The 17,185-nt window shown below is 36.3% G+C and overlaps 1 protein-coding gene across 4 annotated transcripts in view; it reads right to left on the reverse strand.

Annotated features, from left to right (window-relative positions):
- Nucleotides 1–893: 893 nt before the first annotated feature.
- Nucleotides 894–17,185, reverse strand: part of ADGRG6 (adhesion G protein-coupled receptor G6) — a 110,806-nt gene continuing 94,514 nt past the window's right edge. For all 4 annotated transcript variants that reach the window (XM_031611256.2, XM_090135696.1, XM_090135697.1 and 1 more), the window contains 5 exons: nt 15,621–15,732; nt 15,048–15,331; nt 10,652–10,753; nt 8,570–8,722; nt 894–4,071 (listed from right to left, as the gene is read on the reverse strand). In XM_031611256.2, coding sequence (XP_031467116.2) covers nt 3,893–4,071; nt 8,570–8,722; nt 10,652–10,753; nt 15,048–15,331; nt 15,621–15,732 — 830 coding nt within the window. In that variant the 3' untranslated portion in view covers nt 894–3,892. The remainder of the gene's footprint in view (nt 4,072–8,569; nt 8,723–10,651; nt 10,754–15,047; nt 15,332–15,620; nt 15,733–17,185) is intronic.

A 17,185-nucleotide genomic window follows, 5' to 3' on the forward strand; every position in this document is an offset into this window, starting at 1 on the left:
TGTATATGGTCATACATCTTCATATACAAAAAATATGAAACAAATCTTTATCACACCTCCATGAATGACACTGATGTCCTGTAAGTCAGTAGCTATCCTTGTAGTTACATAGATATGTCTGAATATAGATCAGCCTCTCAAAAGGAACAAAATGAAGTGGCATTTTATGTAACTCAATGGGTTACAGTAGGAAGCTGTTAACAGTAGAGGACTAAAATAAAATTGTTCTTGATATTTAAAAAGTGATGAAATGAGGAGAAAAATAAATCCACCCTCAAATGCTGCAAATCACAAGTTTTGTATCTGCCAAAATCCCACTTGAAAAAACCTGGACTTCTTCTCTCAGAGGGTCCTCCCACACCATTCAAATCACAAAGATCCCAAGAGCAGTGTTCACTGTCCACAAACACGCATGGACATGCTGCCCATGGACACACCATGCATCCATAGTAATAGTACGTGTTTTGTTTTCATGGCTTTTTATAAATACTATCACTGAAACGTCAAATGCTGTGCATTTCTGGGTCAAGGTTTAAGTACAGGGGAGCAGGTCTGACATGTTTCACTGAGTTTCCATGTTCTTTAGGTGAAAACATTTAAAAGGTAGGTCATTAGTGTGTTGCATCTAATGTTTATATATTAGTGTGCAGATTTAATTGATCAGCTGACTACAGCATTATAACAGCAATTAGTCAAAATGTGATTACAGATTAAATCACATTATTCATAATGAAGGACTAAATTCATCTGGAAAGAAACATTTGAATAGAAAGAACTGAGTTTTCAATTATTCATTTGTATTACTTCTCACAGCATATTGTCTCTTGCCTCGATGTTCCTTTCTTGCTATGACACACATTCTACCATAAAAAAATGAACTCACCACTGATCACTCACTGGATCTGGCATCAATTTATTAACAAAAAGGAAAAGTATATTCTGCAGAATGCATTCCTCTTCTAAAATGGAGTTAGTCTTGCATATTTATTTCCAACATTTTGGCTAGACATGTACCTATCTCACATGTTTAATAAATACAAGATTATTTTTCAGAATTCCACTGAGTAATTTTTGCCATTAAACATTGAAAAAAAAAAAAAAGAGAGAAAAGAAAAAAATTCAACCATTCACTACTAAAAAAACCCTTTAATTATTTGGTATGCTAACATCAAGAATGTTTACTTGAAAATGTTTCTTTCCACTTTAGTCCATCTTCAAAACTGTTACACTATATTCCACTGACTAGTATTACAAATTATGTTGATGTTTCCTCATACAGAACTACAGTAAATTTTTTCACAAAGTGTTTGGAAAAAATAAAAGAAATTATTATTTCCCTCTTTTTCTACGGTGAAGCAGAAGCTAAACAATAACAGACGTAACAGAGCTAAGTATATTTGACATTTCTAACCTCACAAATAAATAAATATGTACAAGGGAGGTTACAGCATGTCAACTACAAAGTAGAAGCTTTACACAGAACTGAGAGCATTCCAGAGCATCTAACTGACACAGATATTTAAGATTACTACATGGTAGTAAAAGAAAAGAGAAAATCTTATTTCAGAAAAAAAATATAGTAGCTGTACATTAAACTGATAGTTAGATTACAGTTCAGTCAGGATATTGGTTTTTTATTATATTTTACTAATCTATTATGTTTTATAATTCCTCATGATTTTTTTTTTTTTTTTTCCAGGAATGTTTTATTTTCCTTCTTTTCACTTCTGAACACCTTAATCAGGTAGAAATCTCACAGTAAGCTGCTATGTGAACACTATTACCTACAGTAGTTAAGCAAGTGGGATGATATATAAATTCAGTAAATGCTTGTACATAATCTCTCCCTACATTATTTCCTCTTTCAAAGATATCTGACACATTCATCCTTACTAATAATTACATGTTAAGTGTATAAGGTCGACTTTCATTCATACCACCATGTAAGTAAGTGTTTGCAGTTAGGAGACTGAGGTTTTGTTAAGGTGTGGGTAGCAACAGCAGTGTTTCTGGACAGAATACAGTTAGGACATACTCCTCCTGCAAGGTGTTTGCAGCCAGGGAAAATACTCCATTTGTGCGGTCACAGCATTAAAAGATCTCTGCACACAAAGATGCGTGCAAAGAGCAGAGAGAAGCACAAATCCACATCCCTAATCACTGAGTATTCACCTGCTTAGCAATAGAACATCTCACAGAGTGACTTTCTGGTCATTTTCCCAATGCAGCTAATTAAGTATTTGCCTAAAAATACATTGGTTAAAAAAAAAAGAAAAAAGAAAGAAAGAAAAAAAGAAAGAAAGAAAATTTCCACTAGGAGACATTCTCTTCTGAAAACAGTAATTGAGAACACCTTTTAGTTCTGGCCCGTTCTTTCTGTGACATGTGCAATAACAATTTTTACAACACCTGGCAAGGAGTGAGACATGCTTCATGTACTTTTGGCAGACATGTTCACAAGCTAACATGTCACAAATCTATAGACCTTAAAACGAGTAAGCATTTTATGCTCTTGTCTGTTGTCTGCACATACAGTGAGATCAGTGTAATGACGTACACAGTACAGCAATGCTAAAATTCCTTCCTGTTGCCTCAATACTCTTTAAAATTTGTGCCTCCAACAGTCTCAAGCCAGTCAGCAAATGCAGGGGCAGGAGAGGGATACTGATACTGATTGTGTCATGTGCCCAGAATGATGTCATTTGTTTATTACTGGTAAATGTAACTCAGGTTATGCTAATGTTGCAAAGCCATCTGATGGAGATGCCTGAAGCAGAGAGACTGGCAAATGAATCTGTGGGATCACAAAGTATTAAACTTGTATTCAATTTTACCACTGTTTGCCTTTCTTAGATTGTCTGTAGTACACATTGTTTCCTCTGTAATATTGACTGGGTGCATATTATAAAAGTATGTGTGGAGAGAAATCTAAATATGTATTTATACATTTATATAGAGATTCTTTTTCTGTTTTGTTTAGCAAAAAATAAGACCGCACATACTGGTACAAACATTGCATAATAAAAGTTGCAATGGGAGATGCTGCTTTTCCTACATGCTGATCAATAAATATTGAAAAGTGATTTTGTGTAAACTTTGGATTTACCTTGTTCTGGACCAATGCAGATGTATGCTGCCATACATATCTATAGGCTTAAAATTTGCAAAAGATTTACTAACAGCTTACGGTCTTCCTCAGCCAGCAGATCTATGTAGTAAGTGTGTTTATATATATATTTGTTTTCAGAATAGCCTGAATTTACAGAACATACAATTTGGTAAGCATGATTAGGTCTATTTAGTAAAAAAATGTTCTTTAAAAATCCCTTTAACACTGGTCTTAGTGTTTTATTCACTTACCAAAAAAAAAAAAAAAAAAAAAAGGCAGCACTGGACAGTCAATAAGGAGAATAAGGAAAGGAGAATCTAGGAGAATCTAACAAGTGCTGTAGGGAAAATTCATGTTTTTCAAAAGAAATAATAGACCGTCAGTAAACTATTAGGTAAGAGCTTGTCTGTACTGCATGACATGTCTGCTATTTTCTCCGGAGTCAGGATATGCTTCTGTTCAGATTGGATAATTTGGAGTTAGGCTTATGGCTCTTCTTCTGTCTTAAAAAAAAAAAAAATATTTACACAGGATTATGGTTAGCTGTCCCAGTGCCATGTTGGCGGGAACACTCTGTAAAACAGCTCAGTATCATGGCAGAAAATTGTCCTTTCCTACAATAGGAAAAAGGTAGAGAAATTGGTCCATAAGTGGAATCTGTTTATAAGATAACATTATAAACTGGAAAAAATAACTGGGCAGATCACATTGTATGATATCCAGTATTCTTCACTCCAGGCGGATTTTTTGGCTTCATTTAGTTCGAAGAATTCAGAAGTCCAGTTAAAACTTCGTGCTGTGACTGAATGTGTCAGACATGATGATATTTTTATAAAAGTTGTCAGAGTGAGGATTGCAGTATCCCTTGACCTTGTCAATAACCTGGTGGACAGGGATGATTGACGTCTGCTCTCCATCCTCTTGGGCAAATTTTGAAGATGGCTTGTCAACAAAAATGTTCTCTAGGAAGAAGAAAAAGAAACAAGAAGTTAGGGCTTCTTAAGCAAACTCATATTTTAAGAGGCGTGTCACTCCCACATAGATATGCCTTCAATTGCCACTACTGCTGAAAGAAATTATGCCCTAGAAGCCAGCAAGTAACTTTTTTTGGCTTGGCACTACTACTTCTAACTTCTTTTCCAATGTCTGGTTTGGTGATCAGGCTTCTCAGGTCTCTCTTAAAATTATCCCACTATCCCTTTGCCTAAAGTTCTGTCACTGCCCATTTATATGTTAATTTAATTGTTAATCTTACAAAGTACTAGAAAGAGGGGGGCGTCCATAAAATACGGCATGTTGATTTAATAAAGTACTGGAAAATGACCTTAAGTGGTTTTAATTATTTCACTTGTGGAAGTTATAATCTATGCGTAGGAATAATTGCAGAATGTAACATATGACTTACTCTTAAATCAGATAACCAGAACCAAAACTGGACTACATTTTGCATTTACATAGAATAATATTGTATTTTCCATTTAAAAAAAAAGAAAAAAAAAGGATAGTACAGATTGAACAACTGTAGGGATCAAAAAGTGCAGAAAATCCACATCCTTTCAAAGTTTATGTGCTACATGCCAATGGAGCAGTTTAAGAAAAAAAAAAGGAATAAAGTATTTTCCAGTAAGGCAGTTTCCAGCAGTGTAGGGGAAATCTTAAGAGGCTAACAGAATTGCTATTCAGAGGATGGGCAGTAGGTAGAGCTCAAGTAATAAGCAATGAGAAACAGAGATTGTAACTCATTTCCTCAAGAACACTGCCTTAATGAGCTTTCTTATCTCTTCCACTGTAGTGATTATGGCTGGAGATAACTCTCAACCCAGGCAAGGCTTAGGCCATCATAAGCCAATAGCAAAATGGAGGATTCTGTGCAGCAATGTGTTCTACAAGTGGAATTTTTGATGGCTGATTAGAAGACCTAGGTGAAATCACCCTCAAAAGTTCCTTAGTAAAAGATCATTTAAAAACACAGCACACAATTTAAAATTAGATTTAACACCATACTTGTCTTCTATATAAGTGAATTATCATTGAAATACAAACAGTAAATACCCCATACAGAAGTCAGGATATCAAATCATAAGGAATTTTACAGTATAATGCATTGCATGAAAGAGAAATGGATGGCAGAGCAAGAAATCAAAACAGCCTCGCTCATTACAAAAAGAAACAGGCATGTTCAGGCATATCAGAATGATTTTTTCAAAGCACGCAGGAATGTCCATGAACTGCAGCAACTAACTCCATGTCCAATAGTGAACTGCTGGGTACTGTGTGCCTCTCAAGTGTATGTATTTACAAGCCAATGGTATTACATTTTGAAGTTTTTCTACATAATGAGTAACTTATTACAAAGATTAAAAATTTTAAATCTTAGTCTTTAGAGAAAGTTTTCAAAACTCTTGGAAATTCCACCCTCCACCTACCACCCCCTCACAGGACACCATTACACTGTTAAAGAGCTATCTCCTTAAGAAATTTGCTTTCATGGGAATTTTGTAAATTCTTTGAAACCAGTGGAACCCTTTTTATTTATAAGATTTTTTTCCCTTCCCTTCCCTTCCCTTCCCTTCCCTTCCCTTCCCTTCCCTTCCCTTCCCTTCCCTTCCCTTCCCTTCCCTTCCCTTCCCTTCCCTTCCCTTCCCTTCCCTTCCCTTCCCTTCCCTTCCCTTCCCTTCCCTTCCCTTCCCTTCCCTTCCCTTCCCTTCCCTTCCCTTCCCTTCCCTTCCCTTCCCTTCCCTTCCCTTCCCTTCCCTTCCTTCCAAACTGAATGGACTTCAAAATAGAGTTAAAAAGAAGTAAAAGGAAGTAAACTAAGAAGCAAACAGGAGTTGTACCACCAAATTCTATGCAGCACTAATTTTAACTTCTAATCCATGGAAACACTGTATACAGTATTTAAGTACTATCTACAACAAATTTGCATTAGGCTCATAGACAGCAATGCCACATGGTGCAAAAGTGATTTTTTTTGTCTGCCACAAGTGCTAAAAAATGTGCTTTCTGCATTCTGGCAATTTGCAGTACCACTTTCAGAGTTCCATAGTTAGTCATTCCAATTCATTTTTGGTGGTGGATATGAAAGAACAGTGGCTTCTAGTCATTCTAAAATCTGTAATGGCCTCTGACTAGTTATACTGTATACTTCCTATTTTTAGTATAATTTCTGTTTTAAATCTTCAGATTTTTTTTCTAGGTATGTATCAGGTTGTTTTTGCTTTTTAATATATGCTTTGTGTATGGTTCTTCAGTGTTTGATCTCCTTTCCCCAGAGTGCACTACACAAACATTAATATCAGGACATGGTCTGTTTTCTAAAAGAGCATCTTCCAAACGCTTCATGCATGATGCAGAGTGCAGAAACTCAGAGTCTGAAGCACGCTTATCTTTTGATTCAGCATCTGTGATGCAAGATGTAACAGCGAGAAACAAGCAGTGATTCTAATAAGCAAAGTCCTTTGTGCCAATTAGGACATCATGCAAATGGCAGCCCTCCACCCTGTCCAAACCATGCATCTGACAAAAGCAGTTCTCACTTTACCTGTAACACTCCACCACTGGTGAGGAAAGGGCCTTAGAAGACATTATCTATACCACAAACACATGAATGCCTGTGTCAGTTCCAGGATGCACATTACAACCATATTAACAAGAGCTACCAAGACATGTAGCTATTACACTATTTATCTGCAATGTAGCTAAAAGACATCAAACCAAGAAGTTTAGCTGTACTGAAAATGAGAACTACGGACCTTATTTTCTATTATTTAAGAATTGTGAGAAAATACACTGGTATTTAAAAACTTCAGAAAAAAATAGTGAAATATATAAAATAAAATACAATAAAATGTGTATTTTCGGAGTTCAAAGCAAAATGTAAGGAAATTAAAAAATATTGAGAAATTTGTGGTATTCCCTTAACGTTCACTAAACAATCACAAGCTATGAAAACATGCTATGATTACAGTACTAACTATAATTCCTTCAGGATATAATTTATGCATGGGATTAAGCTCAATACTTTTGAAGAAAGTGCATGATCATGCTCCTAACTCTAAGTTTCTTCAAACTTAATTCTTATCTGGAACTGCTTTAATGTCTGGCTTCAAAAGTGCATTGCAAAGGGTGGATGTCTAGGATGAAGTCACTTTGGTAGTCAAACCAATTAAAAGCCCTGAGCCCAAGAGAAAACATTTATCTGCAGTGCTGAAGGCCTATTTATTGATTTTACATGAGTGCCAATGGAAACTCTCTGTTGGCAGACCTGAAGATATTTTGCAGCAGCAACGGATAGATGCTCACCTCCTCAGTCATGTCAGACAAGTCCACAGGAACAGCTGAGGTAGGGAATGCAATCTATTGCTATTAAGTTAATAGTATGGATTTCTAGACAAAAAATGTGGTGTGCCGAATGGAACCAGGAAATGATCATCAATAAAAATAGGAAGGTACTTTCTGGAGAGTATGCTATGTAACTCAAAGGAAGACTGGAACATCAGAAATGAGATATTGGGGATTTCCAGTAAATTCATATAATTCATTTCTAGAAAAGTGCTAATAACATACATTCTAAAACAAGAAAATAAATCCCCTTGGGTTAAATATGTATGTAGATTTTATTTCTGCTACATTTTAGGAGAGGTTTCTTTGGTAATTTTATGTGACTATGCGATAAGAAAACATGAGTTAACAAAAACTCAGTAACAAAAAACTATAAATAGTATTTCATAAGATATTTAGGTGATTTTTTGAAATAGTTTGATACAAGCAAACAAACTCGCAAATCATTCTAGCTCCTTTCTTTTTGTGTTCTTTTAGAATGTCCTTAAAATAAGCACATTTTTACAGCATGAGTGGAATACTGATGCCTTTTATTACATACACAGCTGACGTCTGAATAGATAAGCAGTAAATACTGCATGCTATTTCTAGGATGGAAAAACAGTGTGTACTCTGGGAAAGTGGTATTAATTTCCAAGCAGCTTCCACTTGTTTCTTTACCCATGAATGTGTTACAGTCAAATGGAAGCAGTTTTGCTGAGTGATTCAACTGAGGACTTGGATTTGGAATACTTGATTCCTATTTCCAACTGTGCTGCTAGCTTGCATGCTACCTTGGATAACAAGCGTCATCCCTCTGTGCTTTGGTTACTATGTGTTTACAAAAGGATAACAGAACTTATCTTCTTTTATCCAGAAAGGGGAAAGTGCTATAGAAAAAAACTGTCATCATTCCTACTTGTTTAGCATGGAAACATACTCAGATCAGAACTATACATGAGTTGTACTGCATATTTTGTTAATATTCTTATTAAACAGTAACACATATATCAAAAACACTGCAATAATAAAAATTAGTGATTTTTTTCTCACATTAATCTTTGGGTAGAAGTCTCTAGCATACCTTTAACACAAAAGAAAGTATACACAGACCTACTGTGTTACAGTACAAGAACTCACCTGTATGGCTACTTCGTTTGCAATATGTATTTGTTGTAGATTTGGATTTGGATGTTAAGTATGTCGAATTGGAGCCAATGGAACTAGATGATAGGGATTTCCCAAGATTATCAGAACTCTTCTTTATGATATTTGTAGCTGTCTTGCTCCAGTCTGAAAATGATTGAAAAGTTTAACATGGATAACTACTATCAGTAATTGTACTAAATGCCTAATGTATTCAATTACATACATTTCAAGCATTAGATGCATTAGGAGCATTTACAGTGGTCTTACTGTTTGAGGGACTGATCTGCTGAAGTAGATAATACACAAGCAATTTGTACTTGCTGTTACAGAGTTTTGCATATTGTTGTACCATTAATAACAATGAATAATAATGGTCACACAGAATATCAAATTTTGGCAGAACCATTAACACTATAAGTTCTTGTGTTGGAGCAACTTCAAAAATTAAATGAATTAACTAATACTAATAAAATTATTGGTGAAAAATGACAATGAAAATCTCGTCATATATTTTCCAACACCAGTATCCTTCAGAATAAATGAACTACTACTTCTGCATCATATACTTGCAGGTCGATACAAGTAGTTTCACACAGTAATCTTGGCTATCGTTCTAATTCACTATATGTACTACAGTGAAAATCACAGAAGGCATGTAATTAACATGGTTTGCTTTAGTTCTGGTTTAAATCAAGAGAAAGCTTTTACCCCAATCATTGCTACAGTGTATGAGTTACTACTTCTCTGATTTAGCAATGACACTGTTGCAGTGTTTGTTTCTTTGCTAATCATAACATGCCCTAAAGTTCACCTCAATCAGATAAGAATGCAGGATCACATTTGGCTCACTGCTCTGTCTGCAAACCCTGTCAGATTCACAGAGAATAAAACCAACCAGACATGATGGCCTGGCTGTAATGACAGCACATTAATTACATCACAGACATACTTGAACCCTTCAGGTTTTTATTTCTATCATCTCCACAGGCTGCCCAACAGCAGCATAAAAATCTGGAAATAATTCGGTCTATCTGTGTTTTCCAGTTCAGAAGTTACAACACGAACCACATGGAAACTGAACATAAGAAATAATTTGGATGCCTGTTCAGAATGAATTCATTTTTCCTAGTTTGTATTAACTCTTTGAAGTCATGACTCAGACTTTTTTACTGTAATGCATTTCCTAAACAAAACTGAATATGGCAAAGCTAAACTCTCGATGGCAAAGCATTTGCTTATAACTTTGAAACAGCATACGAATATCAAGACAAGAAGGGAACTGAAGTTGTTGGAGCACTGCAATAACTCAGGATGGGCTGGTTTACCTCAACAGGCAAGGAGCTCATGCCACTTTATATTATCTGTGGAATTGGATCCCAGTCACTGAGCAAGAATTGTGCAGTCCAAAACTATGAAATCATGTATACCAAAGGAGGATACAGGAGTCTAACATCATCCAAGATGGCCAAAGGTTCAGGAGTCACTCTGAGGTGTCCAAATAAACTGCTGCAAAGGACAGCTCTAGCAGTGCTCTCCTTCCACACAGATAAAGATGAACATCAGTTCTGGAACCTAACCTGATTTCTGCAACAGGAATTTCCCGTTTCCGAGTCTCTGCTGCTCTCTCTCATTAACATGGTGAAGGGCAGAACAGTTTCAAATGACTTTTTAGAATCAATCTTCCATCAACCCAATAGTCAACAATTTAGTCAGCATAATTTAGTTAGCAGGGAAAAAGGATTAATATTAGTTTTTGAATGACAGAATTTGACTATCTGGATCTTTATTTTTTTAAGGCTCCAGACGGCCTTCCAAAACCATGTGTGTAGCACTACAAAATTCACCAGATGCCTTCAGTGGAAAACTGAAAGAAAAGTTTTGAGATTTTTATGAAGTGATATTTGAAAAATCCGTTGGCAATTGTTGTTTTTTAAGTGAAGTGATACCCTGTGATTAATCTATTTTTCAACATCTCTGGTTTATTCAGTATTATATTAAAAACAACATAGCAAGCTGGTTGCTTGGACTTTTCCAGACTACTGCATAAAATAAGGAACCATGACTTGTTTTTACCTGAATTGTCTGCCAGTCGGAATCTGCCACAACATAGATGTCTCCTCCATTGTTTTTGCACATTTTCTTTCATTGCACAGTGGAATACAAATATAAATAAACCTTTAACAAAAGCAAATAAAACATGTATTCTAAATGGATAAGTAGATTGTCTAAAATCTGATAACAAAAGACTATGAAGTACAAGCAAAGACAAATCTTGTCATCTATCCACATGCCTCATTTAATATGTTTGGGAATTAATTAAAGCTTTCCCATCCTCTTGCTGCTGTACAAGTGTCTTGTATATCAGAAGAGAGAGATGAGAGCCCTTTAATTGACATTCATATTCAGCTGATTCATACCCAGCTCACTGTGGATCTTTTAATTATGTTTTGGCTTAGATGGAAATCATTAAAAGATTTTGTCTTTGAACTAGGTGAAAACTTTGCACTCAGTGGGACTGCAAGAGCCAGACTGCAAAGTAAACACAGACTCTGTTTTGTTAGCAAGAAGATATTTTATCTCCTCCCATTCTATATGCACAGTACTGTGGGCTGTATACATTCATAACCTGAAATCCTGAAGTTGGCACTTAAGCATGCACTTGGATTTACATGTATCACATGAATGTACTTGAAATGATTATGAGAATGGTAAGAATATGTTTGCAAGTACTAATTAGATGTCCAGATACTTTTGAAGAAAATTACCTGTTTTGTGCATGCAACTGCAATAAAAGAATTTAAGAATATTTTTGTAGTTCTCACTTTTTTAAGAAATAAAGCTATTTACATTCAAGACAGAAGATGAGCATCTACCATGGGGTAAATAGGTATCCAGTAGGGCATAAGGTACAAGTTAATCATCCTACAGAGATATTTTGGAGCTAAATATCGCACTGGGACATCTCTTGTGCTCTTGGCACTCTCAGGCACCAGTTGTGGAATCTTCCATCCTTCCCTGTCCTGGTCTGTTCTCATTCTACTCTTATTCCCTGGGAGCCAGCCAACATAAGGCTGAACACCTGATGACAAATGTTGCTACCAAATCCTGCACGATTATACTTAAAGGTGAATAAATGCAAAAAAAATAAATCAATTAGGCAACATAGTTAAGTGCCATCCTCAAAGACTGCTCCTTTAAGATTTTCACAGAATCACAGAATGGCTCGAGTTGGAAGGGATCTCAAGGATCATGAATCTCCAAACCCCACTGCCACAGGCAGGGCGACCAACCGCCCCATTTAACACTAGACCAGGCAGCCCAAGGCCCCATCCAACCTGGCCTTGAACACCTCCAGCGATGGGACATCCACAACCTCTCTGGGCAGCTTGTTCCAGTACCTTACCACTCTCATAGTAAAGAATTTCCCCCTGACACCCAACCTAAATCTTCCCTCCTTCAACTTAAAATGATTTCCCCTTGTCCTGCTGTTATCTACTCTTTCAAAGAGTTGACTCCCCTCCTGTTTATAGGCTCCATTATGTACTGAAAGGCTGCAGCGAGGCCACCCTGCACCCTTTTCTCCAGGCTGAACAAGTCCAGCTCCCTCAGCCTGTCTTTGTAGGGGAGGTGCTCCAGCCCCCTGACCATCTTTGTGGCCCTCCTCTGGACTCTCTCCAACATACACTAATGGCCCACTAAGTTTCAGCTGGTAAGAATGCAATGGCAGGATATAGGTTGGAAAAGCAGATCTGGTACATAAAATTATCCTATTTCCTCCAAAATGCTGAGGTAATTTTGGTTGGTCATTGAATGTTGGTCATTGAATTTTGAGAGTATTTGCTTATGGCACTCAGGCCAGGCTGAGACCACCTACGTTAGAGAACCAAGACAGTTAACTTTGCTAACATTTTGCATTAATGAAAAACGTCAGAAGAATAATGAGAAAAATGTAAGGAAGGTACCTTAATGCATAACACATGCGAGCTCTGTTCAAATCTGGTTATTGTGTTTGCATTTAGTAAGATATTTCTGTGTGTGCTTTGCTTTAAGCACAGAGTAATTCCAACGCAATCTCTAGCAGCCTTTACTTGCTCGGAGGGATGCAGCTGTTTGTACCCCAAGTACCTCTTAGGACTTCTGCATTACTACCAACTTATTAAACTGATATTTAATTAAATTGTGGTGAATATCTGGAACATTTTGAATGGTTAAAAAAGAAAATGCCAATGTCTAGAGTATTACAAAACAAATGCACTGCATTAAGTACTTTGCCTTTGCCCTGTCTGGGCTTGGTCTCTGAAATGTTTTTCTCTGTATTTCATTATTCATTAAGTTTACAATGTGCTTTAGTAACACAGCTTTGGTTTTGTTTCCCAGAGACAAATCAGACCCTAGGCTTGGCTCTAGCTTGGCTCTAACTTGAAAGTATTTGGCTTGCCCAGGCATATATAAAACAATCAGCCAAAAAAGAGATGTTCCCAGATTTTTTACTCTAAGTGTCAAAGAGAGAAAAATCATTTCCTATGTAGATGTAATAGCAAAGTACAGTAACACCAGTAGTTGCAGCACTGTACTGTTTTCACTGCCAGTGCACAGAAATCTAGGTCGATGGAGGTTTCTGGTACAGCTTAAAACACTAGCACAGCTTTCACAAACATGAGAGATAGAATAGACATATTTATGGAAGGCTCAGTAATTTAGTTCATGCTAATACTGATGAAAGACCTCCCTATTGAATTATTTTTGGATGCTAGAAAATGCTTCCTGATACAAATGCTCAATTTTCCTTCTGTGCTTTTTCATCCTCTTACTTCTAGGTAGATGTATGCTGCACCAGTTATTGGTGATTTGAGATGTTCTTTTCCTAGTTTCTTTAGCTTTGCCTAAAGCTAAAGACACAGCAATAAGCATTTTCAGATACAGGATTATTATCTTCCTATGCTTGTTATGACCTGTATGAATGTATACTATGCCATCTTTGCTACCGCAATCCATGAAAAGCACATCGCTCCTCTTCTTGTGTTTACTCCTCAGGGTTTTTGGTTTCATCTGACCTACTATTTTTTCATTTGACAGTGCTAATACCCCACAGAGACTTAAGCAGTGGTGGTCAACTTTGTGTGCACTCTGCATGCACATGCTTAATTGATTGCACTGGAAAATCTGGTTAAAGAATATTTGTTGAATTTGATCCCTGGCATGCTCTTCAGAATTTTAATCTTTTTTTCATGTTCTTCCCATGCTTTTAATCTCTCCAGGCCTTTCTGAGTTTCTGACACAGACACATTACAGCAAATACTTCATTATGTGCCTGGGGGAGTATCAGACTTTGTCCACTGGAAAAAAAGTCTTTAGTAAGAACACCACATTCAAACAATTTTTGCCATTTTGCCTAGCATTTCAGGTTGAAACTGAACCAAACCAAAACTGACAACATCATTTTCTTTCCACGAAAGCTCAATAAATCTTTTTAGTGCAGTAAATATGTCTCAACCCTAACAGATAAAAACCACACAGTGTTACGTGAAGTACTTCTTCCATTAAGGGAAGCTATTTTGCTGACCTTGGGAAATTACGTATTTTTTTATCTCAGTGTTTGTGTGGCATAACACATGCTCCTTCATTGACATCCTTGGGTTTACTTCTTGTGATGCCTTTTTTCTTTTTCCCTGAGTAAATTTATATTTTTCATTTTAATATGTGTATGGTTTAACACATACCCCTCCAATGACCTTTGTGGGTTCTCCATATGCTTTTGTTCTTCTGTATTAATGAGTAGGGTAAGAAGAGATGGAGATTCTTATATCATTTGGTACACAGTAAATCAGCTCTGAGCTGAAATTCTTCTAAATGTCAACAATATGATTCTGTAAACTATAATTGATTGCAATTTATAGCATTTTTCAGGATTAACCACACTGGAGAAGTAAAATACTCAAAACTCCAGCAAAAGTAAACAAAAACAAACCGCCTACAACAGTCAGTGGTCCTTGAGGAACCAAATAATATAATTTATCTCTGTGCTATCTCTCCACATTGACACAGAACTGGATTTTTCTTTATGAGCTTTTCATGTCTTAATAAAATAGTTATGAGCCTTACAAATTCCCTACAGGAATAAATAAAAGAAAGAGACTTCCTATATTTGTTGTAATCAGTGAAAGGAAATGTTGAAGGTCATACAGAATCTATCAGCAGAAATCACCGCAGACTGTTAGCTAGGAATAGCACTATTTATAATACTGTGCATTTTATTTAAAAGGCCTTGAAATGTTAATTGATCTAACAAAGACCTTCAACCCATATGTTGTAGGTACAAGTGTTCTACAAAACAGTGAACTTTCAGTATAAGGGCAAGATCCAGAGAACTTCAATCTGAGTTCCCTAGATGGATCACTGGATGTAAGATCCCCCAGAACAACAATAGCTCAAGTGTTGTTTGTTCACAAGAAAAAGAAATTCAGCTTACCTTGCAGTGAATTGAAAATGGAAAAGAGGTATAAGAAGGGCAGAGTCAAGGGACCCCAGGCAAAAAAGGCAAAGCCCCATGTCATGCCCAAGAGGAAGGTCAGGCTGACCACACTACGGAGGTTCCTCAGGATCTCTTCCTTTAGTGTTCGATTAGTTCTTTTCCCATTCCTCCCACAGATCTGCACCATCACTACTACAAACATTGCAACATTCAAGAGAAACATGATTCCAAAGTATCCGGCACAAGTCACGTAAAAGACAACCTTATTCTTGATCCAACAGCTGTAAAAAAAAATACAATCATTTTTAGGTAGCACAAAACATCATTTATTTAACTACAAGGAAAATCTGTCTACATCTGGTTTCTCTTCTGCAGAGCTATAATTTCAAATGAAAAATTTCAAATTTCAAATGAATTATTTGAAATTCTTTGCACTTGAGATTAAAAAAAAATAGGAGACAATTTTGTCCATTTTGCTTGATTTATTCACACGTGACTTTTCCAAAGCTATCTGGTAAATGTCTTTTCTTTTTTCTCCATGCTAAATTGTAAGAGATTGTAAATACTTACAAGTCGTCTCCTTGCCCAGTAGCATCTCTGCCGTACAATTCCTTGCCATAAACATGACTTGCATTTTTATTTGTGCTCGCTAAAACAATTGCTATCACTAGAGCTGGCAAACCTGTAATAGAAGAACATTGTAGTTTGCTCTCAAATCTCCTAAACTTTCAAGATTACTGTGCAAAGCTAAATTATCAATGTTTCCAATGCTAGTGATTTAGCAAAGAGTATCCTGAGGTAGTTCTATGTCAGAAAACTACATAAAACTCCTAAATGTCCTTTCTTTAAGTTAGAAAATGCTATATTAGGATGTGACAAGGTAATTTTCTCAAAGCACTTGCACACAGGTTCTCATAATGAAGGGAGGAGACTAACAAATTACTGAAACAATAAGATCAAAGAAGAGTTGGGATTGGGATATTTTTAGAGGGATTTCTTTCCAGAGATGCTGATGTCATTTAAGAAGGATGAGGAACCAGGGAACATGAACTCAAACCTGTAATTTCTCCTCTGCTTCTCTCAGCTGAAAATATCTTCACTTTTTCTAAAACATTAGATGCCCTTAACTTCAACGTCAACAACAACCAACAACAACAACAACAACAAAAAAAAAAAAAAAAAAAAGAAAAGAAAAAAAAGAAAAGAAAAAAAAAGAAAAGAAAAGAAAAAAAAGAAAAGAAAAGAAAAAAAAAAGAAAAGAAAAAAAAGAAAACTATTTCTGTTTTATTAATATAGTAAAAAGAATATTTTGGGAAAATAATAAAAAAACTATGTGAAAGAGAACTATGTGCAGAGGGAGATACAGCTCCCATGGAGCAGATGTACATTTCCTGACATGCCTTATTTACATGCCTTATTCCTTCAATGACAAAACAGATTCAAAGGGGGAAGAGGTTAATTTGCTTTTCCTACCACTCAGTCCATGTTCTCTGCTAATGTTGCCAAAAAGGATGCTAGTTGCCGATGGAAAGACATCAATTACCAGCTGGACTGAGGTTAATGGTTTTGTATTGTACTGTATTATTTCAAACACAATATGTGCATTCAGACAGAAAGCACAGATTCCTGATATTAAAAAAATGAAGAATAAAAGCCTTTCTGCTTGAGCCTTACAGTTGTTTTTCAGTATTACATTTTCCAATTCAGTCCTACAGTGTATACTTCTTAGGGCAGGAAGGATTTCTCTGTTGTTTAAACACTGCTGAAGCTCAAGAAAGTTTGGTCACTTCTGATTCCACCATACACTTTGTATTTCTGGCAAGAAACTACAGAGAGCTTCTTGAAAGCCAGTATGAAGATCTGAATTTACTTTGTGCCATGATTTTCCATCTCTGATATGGCAGGAACATGCTGGCTTCTTTGGAAACACTAGAGTAAATCTGGTCTCTCTGCTTCTCCTCGGGCAAAGATTGCCAGTTCCAGTGTGTTTTCACTGAACCATCCACAGGAACTCTGGTCTCCGTGACACAGAGTCCTCAGCTGGATGTGTGCCAGCACCTCAGGGTGAGGGAAGGAAACTGTAGACTGATTTTGATTCTGTTTTGTGTCTGTGACATTGGTCTGTTTTAAAAAAA

Source organism: Phasianus colchicus, chromosome 2 (assembly GCF_987193195.1).
Source record: "Phasianus colchicus chromosome 2, bPhaCol1.hap1.1, whole genome shotgun sequence".
Taxonomy (NCBI): Eukaryota; Metazoa; Chordata; class Aves; order Galliformes; family Phasianidae; genus Phasianus; species Phasianus colchicus.